This window comes from Sus scrofa, chromosome 7 (genome assembly GCF_054392235.1).
Source record: "Sus scrofa isolate SSC_HxYL_T2T_F1_AM1 chromosome 7, Sscrofa_HxYL_maternal_Yorkshire_Landrace_v2.0, whole genome shotgun sequence".
Classification (NCBI taxonomy): Eukaryota; Metazoa; Chordata; class Mammalia; order Artiodactyla; family Suidae; genus Sus; species Sus scrofa.
The window spans coordinates 125,730,646-125,744,376 of record NC_139389.1 but is presented as its reverse complement, the minus strand read 5'-3'; the positions used below and the strand labels follow the sequence as shown (position 1 = coordinate 125,744,376).

General features: G+C 40.0%; 1 protein-coding gene across 4 annotated transcripts in view; it reads left to right on the top strand.

Annotated features, from left to right (window-relative positions):
• Positions 1-13,731, top strand: part of BTBD7 (BTB domain containing 7) — a 96,710-nt gene that overhangs the window by 50,296 nt on the left and 32,683 nt on the right. For 3 of the 4 annotated variants that reach the window (XR_014811305.1, XM_013989220.3, XM_013989219.3), the window contains exons 4-5: positions 9,368-9,576; positions 12,130-12,205. Coding sequence is in view for 3 of the 4 variants with exons in the window: in XM_013989220.3 (XP_013844674.1) it covers positions 9,368-9,576; positions 12,130-12,205 (285 nt within the window). In the remaining variant the exon portion in view is untranslated. Of the gene's footprint in view, positions 1-9,367; positions 9,577-9,661; positions 12,206-13,731 lie in introns of those variants that run through there. The other variant, XM_084970079.1, reaches the window with a different exon arrangement.

Below are 13,731 nucleotides of genomic sequence, written 5' to 3'. Positions count from 1 at the left end.
TGGGGGCCAAGGGGTGCTGCTGTTCCCAGCTTAGAAAGTAGGTGAATCTTGGATTTTAGCATTCCTAGCTCATCTACCCTTTTCTCTCCCTTCCAGATTTCTGTGTCCAGCAGTTCCTATTGGGACCTGGATTTTGTCATAGATTTATCCAGGCTTTGCTCAAATCTTCTTTGTAGCTCTGATATACTTAAAATTAAATCTTGAGCCTGAGTTTTGGCAGTCATTTCTGGAGCTGCAGGAAATAAAGGTCTTTGAACATTGACCTAGAAGTTTTCTGATTTTGAAAGAATTCTTAGGCTTCAGAGGTGGCTATCATTTTCTTTTTCCATAACTTGTAAAGCTGTTAACTAAGCCAGCCAACATCAGGTCCTCAGAATTACTAATGTTCTCATTTACATGCCACCACTACTGCTGAACTCATACTTCACTTAGCAAAAAACCTTAATGTTGTCCTGCTGCTACATGCAGGAGTTATTACCGCCCCACTTGGCACTAGGAATGGTCCTTTTTGCCATCTGACCAGTGAGTGATCTAGTTCCAGAATCTCACTCAAGGATCTTATTTTCTAGGGCCACTTCTCACTGTCATTGTGTGGGTGTCTCTTCCCATTCCCCTACAGCCTGTGCTGAAGCAGCCTAAAACAAAGACTTGCTTGTAGGTAGTTTATTCCAAGTTGTTTACCCTCTGAGGATAACTGAGTGTTCTGTGCTGTAGAATTTCCATCTAGCATGAATTTCTTTCAAGGGCTGGCTCAGAGGTCGTGACTTCTAATGCTAATACCCCATCTGGGGGCTACAACCCACCAGGGAAGGAAGATGACAGCCCTGTGCCTGCCACTGTACTCAGCACTGCACAGCATTTCTAGCCTCACAAAAGTCCTGAAATGTCCCCCTCTACAGAGAAAACAAAAATACATTTGCAAAAGTCACAGAACAAATCACAAATTAGCATAAACAACACACATATACATAGCAAATTCTGAGTAAAACTTTGAACTAGAGTCAGCAGGGGTTACTAGCAGCCTTCCCATGGGACATATTCTTAAACTAACCTAAGTAATCTCATGAGCAAGAGTGAGAATTGAGGGGGAAATGAAACTGGAGGAGGGAAAGCATAAGAATGGGCTGTCGTCTTGGTCATCACTGGAGCTACTGGGCTGCAGTCCTGCCAATATCCTCTTTGGAGCTTTGTGGAATCTTGTTCAGAATGGTCCTCCTGAGGAATAGCAGAAAGGAGCATTTATCCAGCCAACTCTCAGATGTTGCAGAGTCCAAAGACTAGCAATGAAAAACACCAAGGCAGATTGCCGTGTCTTCCAACCACGTGTCTGATGCTCATTTTCTGCCTTGGATCTGAAATTCTGGTTGCCTTTTAAAAATAGGTGTGCAGGGATAATGTGTTGATAATGGTGTTTGAGAAAACAAACCTTACAATGGCATAATCATTATGCATTGAAATACTGAGGGGACGGAGACAGTAGGAAGCTTTTCTATAATTCGTGAAGTACTGAAGATTTGGACCAAGATGGTGGTAATGGGAACAGAAAATGTAGTCCAAGAGCATTTTGAAGGAAGAATAACTAGGACACATTAACTAGGTATACATATACATATGTGTGTGATAAATGTCTCAAAGGAGGGTGAGCTGACATGCGTCATTTAAAATTTCTTACCTGGAAAAAGCATAGTGTTAATGGACACATTGGCTCCCCAGTATACTCGGAAATCTGATAGGATTATTTCATCTTATATATGAGGAAATGATTTTAACAGAGGGTGTGCTTTGGTCCAGCACAGGGTGATAAGTGAGAGAGTCAAGATTTAGTGATATAATTACCTGAATTCAAAGCCTATGTGCTCTTTCTGCTATTTCATGCTGCCCTCGTTTCCCTCTTCATAATTCCTTTCCTTAGGTTTTGAAATCAGACATGTACAGGTTTGTAGGACAGAATCGAAGCAACTTTTCTCTCAAGCCTATTTGCACTTGAAGTCTTAATTCTAACTCTGGTGCCAGTGAAGAGTCACTATGCCTGCTCTAAGGCCACCCTTCCTCTAATCTTATTATGTAGTTTTATGTTGTATGGCAAGCTGTAACCTCCTCCATAATTCCTTTTCTTTCTTCCCCCACCTCAAATCCAACATGAAACTAAATGTGGAAGCAGCTCATACATTTGGATGGATGTGAGACAATGAAAAGATTTCCCACAGATATCAGTGAAGCATGCTTAAGTGTAATTTAGGAATAACAAAGAGTATGAGGGTGGGAATAAAGACAGATCCTGACAGTATTCAGGAAGTATGTCAGTGAAGTATATTTTAATTATGAGAGGAACATGAAGAGGAGAAAAATAAAAATGTTTGTAATAAAAACTGAAATTGATCATATTTAACATGCAGCAATAACAATCATTTGTATTTCTAAATGTCAAATTAATTTGTTTCACTTCTTTATATTTCAGCCTTGATCATTCATGGTAGATAGCTCAAATTTTCAAAGGGATTTTTGTCCACATTAAGGATTAGAAAATATTCTGGTGAAAGAGAATAGAAGAAAGGATTAAATAAGTAGGAGTTGGATCTGTAAGATGGAGTTATCACTCAAAAAGAATTGTAAGATACTTTCTTCATACTCACAACAGCATCTTTGAAAATCTGCTACGTGAGCAGAATACATGAGCATCTTTAAGCCATTAAATGTCTAGGTCACAAATAAGTTTTTCTGTTACAAGGAAATTATTAAAAGCTTTTGCATTTATCTAAAGTTGTATGGTTTATTAGTCAAGCATTGCTTTGTAGCAATAACCAGAGAACCTCAGTAGCATTTAACAAAAACCAAGCATTTCTCACAAATTTCCAGGTTAGCTGAAATTACAGATTTAAGTTTGCAGCAGTTAGGGATACTCCGATTACCACCGTCCTTTAGTAAGACCAGTGGCTCTATTCCCACTGCTGCTCATTTTCCTCCCAGGACCTACAAACTAGCCACAGTATGTTCTTACTGTGGCAGTGGCAGAATTCAAGAGGGCAAGTCTAGTTCCCCAAAGTATTGAAGCCTTTTGTCACATCACATTCACTAACATTTAATTCGTCAAAGCACATCTCATGGCCAGTTCCAAAAGTCTTGGAGCAAGGAAATACACTCTGTCCATGGGTAGGGAGGTGGGATCAGAAGGCTGGTGGTAGTGAATATGTCTAAACAGTAATCTAGGGAGTTCCCGTCATGGCTCAGCGGAAAGGAATCTACTACTCATAGACTAGTAACCATGAGGACGCAACTTCAATCCCTGGCCTCAAACAGTGGGGTAAGGATCTGGTGTTGGCATGAGCTGTGGTATAGGTCACAGACGTGGCTCAGATCTGGCGTTGCTGTGGTTATGGCATAGGCCAGTGGCTACAGCTCTGATTTGACCCCTAGCCTGGGAACTAACATAGGCTGTGGGTGCAGCCCTAAAAAGACATACATACATACATAAAATAAACAGTAATCTACCATATGTAGATAATAATAGTCTAAGCTCTGAAAGTCTAGTTTAAAAAGATAGTCATAAATGTGTCATTTAGTTTTCTTTAAAGAAATATGAGACATGTACTATTTCATCTGTAGTTAGAAAATGGAGTCAGTAAGCTCTATAGGGGACAAAAAAAAGAGAGAAAGAATGCCCTCTAGAAGTTAATACCAAATGGGAGGAAACAAATTTGACTTCCATATGTCCTAAAACGGGCAAAGGGAAAGGGATTTTTAACAGTGCTAGTCAAAGTGTGTCAGTAGTGACATAAGTACAGAAATTGAGTAGTATTAAAAACTTTTGTAGTGGAGTTCCTGTTGTGGCTCAGAGATTAAGAATCTGACTAGTATCCATGAGGATATGGGTTTGACCCCTGGCCTCTCTCATTGGTTAAAGATCTGGTGTGGCTGTGGCTGTGGCATAGGCCAGCAGCTGCAGCTCTGCTTCGACCCCTAGCCTGGGAACTTCCGTATGCCGCAGGTACAGCCTTAAAAAAAAACAAAAAAAAAGAGAAAAGAGGAGTTCCCGCCGTGGCACAGTGGTTAACGAATCCGACTAGGAACCATGAGGTTGCGGGTTCGGTCCCTGCCCTTGCTCAGTGGGTTAACGATCCGGTGTTGCTGTGAGCTGTGGTGTAGGTTGCAGACGCGGCTCGGATCCTGCGTTGCTGTGGCTCTGGCGGAGGCCGGCGGCTACAGCTCTGATTAGACCCCTAGCCTGGGAACCTCCATATGCCGCGGAAGCGGCCCAAAGAAATAGCAAAAAGACAAAAAAAAAAAGAGAGAGAGAAGAGAAATTCATTAAAAACTTTTGTAGCAATTTGACATTGCCACAATATTCAAATAGTGTTTTTTACTGAATTTTACTCAAGAATAGGTCCATGGCATATGTGAAACTTAAAAAGGCACAAAAAACTGTTCTGTGACCCAAGATAATTTGAAAAAAGCTAAGATAGAATATCCTTTTGTCCACTAGAAATGAATACCCGCACTGCACATAAATGGACCTTTTGATTTATGTATTGGTCTTTTGGGATTTGGGTTATTATCACTTTGTCAGCAAGAACCTTAACATCAGAGTTCCTGTTGTGGCTCAGCGGGATGAGGACCTGACATTGTCTCTCTGAGGATGCACGTTCAATCCCTGGCCTTGCTCAGGCTAGGGGTCCAATTGGAGCTGCAGCTGTGGCCTGTGCCACAGCCATGGCAACACTGGATCTGAGCCATATCTGCAGCCTATGCTGCAGCTTGTAGCAATGCCAGATCCTTAACCCACTGAGCAAGGCAGAATATGATGAGGGATGGGGCTGGATAAGTTGGCAAGGGTCGTATCATCCCCAAAAATATGTGGTCTGCATTTTATCTTGAAGTCATTTGAAAGGTATAGAATAATTTGTTATATATAATGTAATTTACATTTTAAGATCATTCTGGCAACAGTATAGAGAAGGGTTTGGAAGGGAGAGAGAGATGAGGATTTCTTTTTTTAAGGCTGTTTAAATAATGTAGGAAGAAAGTATCAGATTCTGAAACAGAGGTGGTAGGGAATAGGTTTAAAATAAAAATAGAATGAACAGCATTTGATTGTAGATTGGACGTGGGCTACAGGATAAGGAATCAATAATAGTACTCAGATTTCTGGCTTTGATGACTGGATAAATGAGATAATTTTCTCTAAAACAAAGATTAAGATGGTGGGGGAAGTTTGAAAGGACTAGATTTTCCAGAGGAAACAAAATTGACTTTTGGATTTAAGATGTCTAAAGACATTATATCCATGTGGGTCTCTAGGAAGTTTAAGGAATGAGTCTGGATGTCAGGAGAGAGCTCTAGGTTCAACTGTAGACTTGAAAGACATAAGGATACAATGGAGGTTAAAGCCATGGGAGCAGGTGACATCCCCCAGGAAAGTGTACAGTAAAAGAGCTTTGTATTTATAGCAGCTAGGTACTCCAAAATGTTTGAATGAATGAAGAATATCAATGGTACAGTGTCATTGAACTCTCAGAACAACTTTGAGTTAGGAATATAGTCCCAGTTTTACTGATGAAAACATTTCAGATTCAGAGAAGTTAAGTGATTTGTCCAAAATGACTTTGCTGCTGAATGGCCAAGCCGGGGTTTCAAGTCAGTCTCTCTGATGTCAAATTTTTCAGCCTCTTTGATTTTTCCATTTTTCCTACCATGTCTCACTTCTTTGTAAATTTCAGAAGTTTAAATAGATGGTGTTATCTTTAATTCTCTTTCTTTACCTCTGCCAATATTCTGGTTTTAGTAGGATTGTGACACATCCTTTTAAATAGCCACTTTTTCTGTAATTTGCCCTGCTTTATCCCCACATACATCCATCAGATTGCCTTTCCTGTCATGTTGACCTATCCTACCCGACTCTCCTCCAGTGCCTTCTTTACAACGACAGACTGACAGAAGTCCTCCACTGGCGACTGGGTGAGGCCTGCCCTCCTCAGCTTGGCACTCAAGGTTTACCATAAAATCATGAGAATTGTTCAGAACTTTTCCATATTTCCCCCTCTCGAGCATTTTTCATGCCTTTGGGTATCAATTACATGTAGATTTCATGTATGAGGATCTCATTTTAATGCTTAGATTAATCTTTAATCTTTAGAATTAATTACTCTTATTTTTAATTTTTTTATTTTTATTTTTTGTCTTTTTGCTATTTCTTGGGCCGCTCCCGCGGCATATGGAGGTTCCCAGGCTACGGGTCTAATCAGAGCTGTAGCCACCGGCTTACACCAGAGCCACAGCAATGCCAGATCCGACCCACATCTGCAACCTACACCACAGCTCACGGCAACGCCGGATCGTTAACCCACTGAGCAAGGGCAGGGACAGAACCCGCAACCTCATGGTTCCTAGTCGGATTCGTTAACCACTGCGCCACGACGGGAACTCCTAGAATTAATTACTCTTATGCTTACTCTGTTATTTCTAAAAATGACCATCTTTGTAATCAAAAAGCTTTGATGTCATCCTACCTTAGCTCCACACCCAGTATAAGGGTTCTTGGTACTCTTTCCCTAATGTGATGAGCTAGCCTCTAGAGAGACCCTTTTTTTTGAAGAGAAATAAGGAGACCAGTTTTAATTGTTACAAATTTCTTTTTTTTTTTTTTTGGCTTTTGTCTTTTTTGTTGTTGTTGTTGTTGCTATTTCTTGGGCCGCTCCCGCGGCATATGGAGGTTCCCAGGCTAGGGGTCGAATCGGAGCTGTAGCCACCGGCCTACGCCAGAGCCACAGCAACGCGGGATCCGAGCCGCGTCTGCAACCTACACCACAGCTCACGGCAACGCCGGATCGTTAACCCACTGAGCAAGGGCAGGGATCGAACCCGCAACCTCATGGTTCCTAGTCGGATTCGTTAACCACTGCGCCACGACGGGAACTCCTAATTGTTACAAATTTCTTAATAGTGAGTCAGATCTCTCTTCTCTTGCCATTCATTTGTTTCTGAGGACTTGGGCCTAGAACAGCAGAGAATCAGTCATTTTTCCTCTGCCTCAGACATTTAAAGAAAACTCTTATGTCACTCATCAGGTTTCTCTTACATAAGCCGATCATAATCTTGTTTGTTCAGAGCTCTTCTTCTGTGACAAGTCTCAAACTCTCTGCTCTTCTTTTGTCTTCCTCTGAGAATTCTGGAGTTTTGTCAGTGCCCCATCTAAAACACAGGACTTGGAACAGAACACAGCACCCCAAAGGAGAGCAGTGTAACATTATTCCTTCGATTAGAACTCCATGCTTGTGTCTTAAAAGCCCGAGATTGCTTTAGCTTCATAGCAGCCGTGTCACATTTTCATTCATTAACATACCCAGATATTATTTTTACGTAAGTGATATAGTTACACTAGCTCTCCCCTATCATCTACTATGCAGCTGATTTTCTCTAAATATAGAACTTTCTGATTTTTTAAATTATATTTCATCTTAATTTTGACCCATCTTTTTAGCTAATTATGATCATTTTATCCAGTGTATTTTTAACTGTGTTTCCCAGTTTTAAGTCATCTGGAAACTTTGAAGCATACTTTTCACATCTTTGTTCAAATTCTTTTTTTTTTTCTTTTTCTCTTCTTTTGCCAGGCCCACAGCATGCAAAAGTTCCTGGGCCAAGGATCAAACTAGCACCACAGCAGTGACAAACCCCAGATCCTTAACCTGCTGAGCTACCAGAGAACTCCCTAAAATCTTGATAAACATGAAAAAATTTTTAAAAAAAGAAAAAAACAAATAAACATGAGTTCCCATCGAAGCTCAGCGGAAATGAATCTGACTGGTATCCATGAGGATGCAGGTTCGATCCCTGGCCTCACTCTGTGGATTAAGGATCCAGTGTTGGTGTGAGTCACAGACCTGGCTCACATCCTGAGTTGCTATGGCTGTGGTATAGGCCAGCAGCTACAGCATCAATTCGACTCCGCACCCGAGGCATATGGGCCCATATGCCTCGGGTGCGGTCCTAAAAAGACAAACAAACAAACAGAAAAACTCCTCAGAAACTCTCCTCCATCCCTGGAGTTAATCAATGCTACTTACAAATGGTTCTCTTAAAGCCACTATCAGTCATCACTCTATATCTTTTCATCTTATCTCTATATCTTATTTCGTCTTAGCAAAGACCTCATATGTGCATTCAACAAATTTTTATATTTAATGTCTACCTTGCCTTGGAGTTGACAATCTAGGGATATCATAAAGTGTTTTGTTAAATGCTTTGCAGAATCAAGTTACACCATTCTCTCTGATACACTTCTTATCTGGTACCATATCAGAAAAGGGGAGGAGGTATTATTTTTCACAAACTCTGTATTGACTTTTAATGATCATATATCACGTGCAAATGGAATCATCATTTTTCTCTTTTCGCTCTTCATGATTTCACAAGAATTTTGAGCTTTGGAAGTCTCTGTGGTTCATTGCTGCCCTTTCTTTTTTGAGTATGTCTTTTAAAGTTCTGAGCTCATTAGAGAGCATCCAGTTGAGCCACATTTTTGTTGGTGGTGGTGGGTGGTATTTGAAGACCCCCTCCCCATTATCAGGATTCTTTTTTATTATAGTAAACTTATTTGTGAAGAATTTCTGTCTAACTTTAGCCATTTTCCCTTCCACAATCTTCTGTTACTTATATTTTATTTTTGTCTTTTGAAATTCTTTCCTAAGGAAAATAGTTGACCGTCCTCAGATTTCCTTCTTCTGTTCTCTGAATTCTTAAGGTACCGTGGTTACTTTCACCAGAATCCTGGTCCTTTTCACTTAAACCACTTCTTTCTTTTTAATTCACTAGATGAACCTAAAACTGCAATATTTTGTCTGTATCTTGAGGAATTAAACCATCAACAATGCAAGGTATTTTTTGAATTAGAATAATACCAAAAACATGTCCTCAGGTTCCTAGAAAACAGCCTACCTGTCTTAGTCTCTAGTGTGCATTCTCTTTATCAGTCAGGTGTCGTCCATAGCCTTCCTCTTCTGGACAGTTGCCACAAAGGAATCATTTCTACCTGCTCTTCTTTCTTTCCCCTTTGATCCAGTACTTCCCACTATACTGTCCAAAACAAATTGTTGAGTTGCCCATAGGTATTTATTTTCTTAAATAATTGTGAGGATTCCCTGACTTTTTCTATGAATCTCTCTTTATAGAACAGATTTCCTATAGACGTCATAATCTATTATAGTTACCAGTTGTCACCCCATCCCACCAAATCTTGGTGATTCCTGTGAGATTTTATTTATCTCCTTGTTCTTGTTTACTGTTGCTACTTTTAAGTATAGTGTTTAACACTCTACTGTTCAATAAGTAATATTTATGATTAATCTCAAGAAGTATTTGCCTTCTTTTTTAGGCTGTGAGGATATCATTGCTGAAAGCATCTCATTAGATACCTTAATTGCCATCCTCAAGTGGAGCTCTCATCCATATGGCTCTAAATGGGTACACCGACAAGCTTTACATTTCCTCTGTGAGGAATTTTCCCAGGTCATGACTTCGGATGTTTTTTATGAACTCAGCAAAGACCATCTGCTTACTGCTATCCAGTCTGACTACTTACAGGTAATCATTTATACACCTTTCAAATTCATTGTCATTCATATGTGCACCAAGAAATCCATCTGTACTCTATTATTCTCCCATCTAGGGAGATGAGCCCACCCAGGAATGTACTCTTCAAGTGTGTACAACTAAAGCCTTCTAGCTCTCTGGCCGTTTGTGCACACCGCTGCTTTGACTCAACGTTGCGAACCATCCCAGGTCCCAACCAACTACACCAAAGGGGTTGTTCAGTAGGAGCGGTCAGAAGCATATCCCACTGGTGATTTTCTTGGCTTCTGTTAATAGTAAATTCACCATAATGGTTTCTTATTTTTGGAGAAGTATCAGAAGATACTGAGACTTAAGCAACACAAATTAAGAATAATACTCCAGGAGTTCCCGTCGTGGCTCAGTGGAAATGAATCTGACTAGCATCCATGAAGGCGCAGGTTCCATCCCTGATCTTACTCAGTGGGGTTAGGATCTGGTGGTGTAGGTCACAGACACAGCTCAGATCTGGCATTGCTGTGGCTGTGGTGTAGGCCAGCAGGTACCGCTCCAATTGGACCCCTAGCCTGAGAACTTCTATATGCCACGGGTTCGGCCCTAAAAAAAAAAAAGGAAAAGGAAAAGAATAATACTCAATTTCTGACCTACTCAAATGCTTTTAAAAACTCAGTGTATGTGTCCTGCCAAAGTCATGTCAACTACTTATTTTTAATCAAAAGTAGTTTTAAGCAAATTGTTGTGTCCTTGACTTCTATGTCATTTATAATTAGATAATTTAACAATAGATTAAAAATATCATAAAAAAAACAGTATGTTCAAGCTTCTTTTTCTTTGCTTGGCCATAGGAATTTTACGCTAGAAACTGTCCAACAGCTTTAGTGTTATGAAGGCATCAACTCATTGAACCATTTCCTATGTCTTCCTATTCAAAGGAAAATTATTAAATGCTTCCATTCTCAGCCAGAAATGTAGTGAAGAGTTAAATAATCCAGTTAGCATCTGTGCTTTCCTTCATACATTGCTTTGATTGCAATACAAATGTTGTCATGATTGGTTTTGATTTATTTAGGATGTGTGTTCATTAACCTAATTTCACTGTCCTGATACAGACTGTGTGCGTTATGAGAGTTAGGATTTGTCAGTTCTCTTGATTATTGTCTTTAGAAGCTTTGCATTTCTTCTTAGAAAGTAAAAAATTGGAGAGGAGCCTAGATTTGCCTTAAGATTTTAAAATACAGAGAAATGAGAGGCACACTGCCTTTTCAGATTGTGCTTGAAGTGTCCTTCACTAATCAGTAGCATATTTTGTGGAGATTGTAGTTTTTTTTGCCAAAACAAGTTGCCATACTTGTTTTTTGTTTGTTTGTTTTTGCTTTTTAGGGCTGCACCCACAGTATATGGAGGTTCCCAGGCTAGGGGTCAAATCAGAGCTACAGCTGCCAGCCTGCACCACAGCCACAGAAACATAGGATCCAAGCGACGTCTTCGACCTACACCATAGCTCAGCTCATGACAATACCAGATCCTTAACCCACTCACTGAGTGAGGCCAGGGATCGAACACACAACCTCATGGTTCCTAGTCAGATTTGTTTCCGCTGTGCGACAACAGGAACTCCATACTTGTTTTTTATATCAGTCAGAGTACATCCTTACACTTTTTTTTTGTCTTTTTGCTATTTCTTGGGCCGCTCCCGCGGCATATGGAGATTCCCAGGCTAGGGGTCTAATTGGAGATGTAGCCACCGGCCTCCGCCAGAGCCACAGCAACGCAGGATCCGAGCCGCATCTGCAACCTACACCACAGCTCACGGCAACGCCGGATCATTAACCCACTGAGCAAGGGCAGGGACCGAACCTGCAACCTTATGGTTCCTAGTTGGATTCGTTAACCATTGTGCCACGATGGGAACTCCCATCCTTACACTTTTATTTTCACCTGTTTATCTCCGTCTTGTCCCAAAAAGGATTTAAGGCAGCTGTATAGAAACCATGTAGTAGATACATTTAAAACAGGTGAAGAAAATAGGATAAAGAAAAATTAAAGATGGAAATAAGAACAAAAATTTAAGGAGTTCCCTTCGTGGCTCGGTGGTAATTGAACCCAACTAGTATCTGTGAGGATGAGGGTTCAATCTCTGGCCTCGCTCAGTGAGTTAAGGATCTGGTGTTGCTATGAGTTGTATAGGTCACGGACATGGCTCAGCTCCTGTGTTGCTGTGGCTGTGGCATAGGCCTGCAGCTGTAGCTCCAATTCGACCACTGGCCTGGAAACTTCCATATGCCATAGGTACAGCCCTAAAAAGACAAAAAAAAAAAAGAAAAAGAACAAAAATTTAATTAGCACCAAAAGTGAGGTTATTGAACAAAAGCACATGTAATAAGTCTTGTGTATTTGCAGCTGATGTACCATGGGTTTAGCTCAAACATTTGAAACAGCCAGTGAAAAAAGTGAAATGTGGCAAGTAGCACATTGTATTTACTTTATGACCTAGAAAAAGTCGTTAATGAGATTAAATATCTATCTGATTTCACTAAAATAAATATAAACCATTTTTTATTATAGGCAAGTGAACAAGATATCCTTAAATATCTGATTAAATGGGGTGAGCATCAATTAATGAAGAGAATAGCAGACAGAGGTAAGCTCAGAAAACTAGCTTGCAACTATTAGTGTTTCCCAAAAGTTACTGAAGTGCATGCTGCACGTCAGTCTTGATGGTAGCCACTGTTGCCTGGTGAAAATAGAAATCTTTACAGTGGGAAAAATCCTATAGCAGAGAGTATACTTTGTTAGAATAAATCTAACAGAAATTTTAATTTTGCAACTTTAAAAGAATACTCAGTGTTATTTGTGTGTGCAGTAATATATGTTGACTAATTTATGAGAGTATTACAGTGAAATTTTTCATTTGATGATGATTTTCATTTGTGTTACAAAAAGCACATTGTTGAAGAAAATGTTCTAGAATCAGATAGTGATGATGGTTAACAACATTGTAGATGTACTAAAAGCCCCTAAATTGTGTACCTTAAAATAGTTAAAATGGTGAATTTTATGTTATATGAATTTTACTTCAATAAAAAAATATGACTCCAAATAAAGCATATTTTTTATTTATTTTAAACTTTTGTGGAAGGAACAAGGAGAAGTATTTTTGTTGTTTATTTAATTATTTGTTTTTTAGGGCTCCACCTGTGGCATATGGAGGTTCCCAGGCTAGGGGTCAAATCAGAGCTACAGCTGCTGGCCTGCGCCACAGCCACAGCAATGCGGAACATGAGCTGGATCTGCTACCTACACCACAGCTCATGGCAACGCCAGATCCTTAACCCATTGAGCGAGGGCAGGGATCTAACCTGCAACCTCATGGTTCCTAGTCAGATTCGTTTCCGCTGAGCCACAACGGGAACTCCAAGAAGTAATATTTTTGAATGGCCTCCAGCTGGGGATACTGCAGCAGAGATGGAAACACCATATGTAGAAGGTGGGCTTTCAACTCTCAAAGCATATGATTCTCTAGCAGTCTTCTATTTATATCTAAGGTTAGCCCACCCATCTGTGCTCTTTCCTTTGTGTTCTTCTATGAAGTGAAACCAAATCAAAATATTTTCATTGGAAAAAGTAAATACAGGTTTCTTTCCTGTTATTTATTGACAGCTTATGTAGATATAATTTACATCCCATAAAGTTCACCTGTTTATGTGTTCAAGTCAACATTTTTTAGTAGACTTTTTAGACTTGTCCTGCCACATTTTAAAATATATTAAAAATCAGGTTTAGGAGTTCCCACTGTGGCACAGTGGGTTAAGGATCTGGTGTTGTCTCTTTGTTGGTACGGGTTTGATCCTGACCCTTGTACAGTGGGTTAAGAATCTAGCATTGCCACAGCTGTGGCATAGGCAGTAACTACTGCTTGGACCCAATCCCTGGCCTAGGAATATGCCATGGGTGTGGCCAAAAAAGGAGGGAAACAAAACAAATCAACCTGAACCTGCCTTCAAGTATTTTTATAGTGTCCCTTTATACTACTACCCAAACACTACGAAATAAAAGTAGTCCTCCTGTTTTATTTTTTTCTAATTTATTTCGGCCTGTAAAAAGCAATTTCAGATTTGCATTTTTTTAACTGTAAAAACCACTACTATTAATTTGGGACATTTTTGA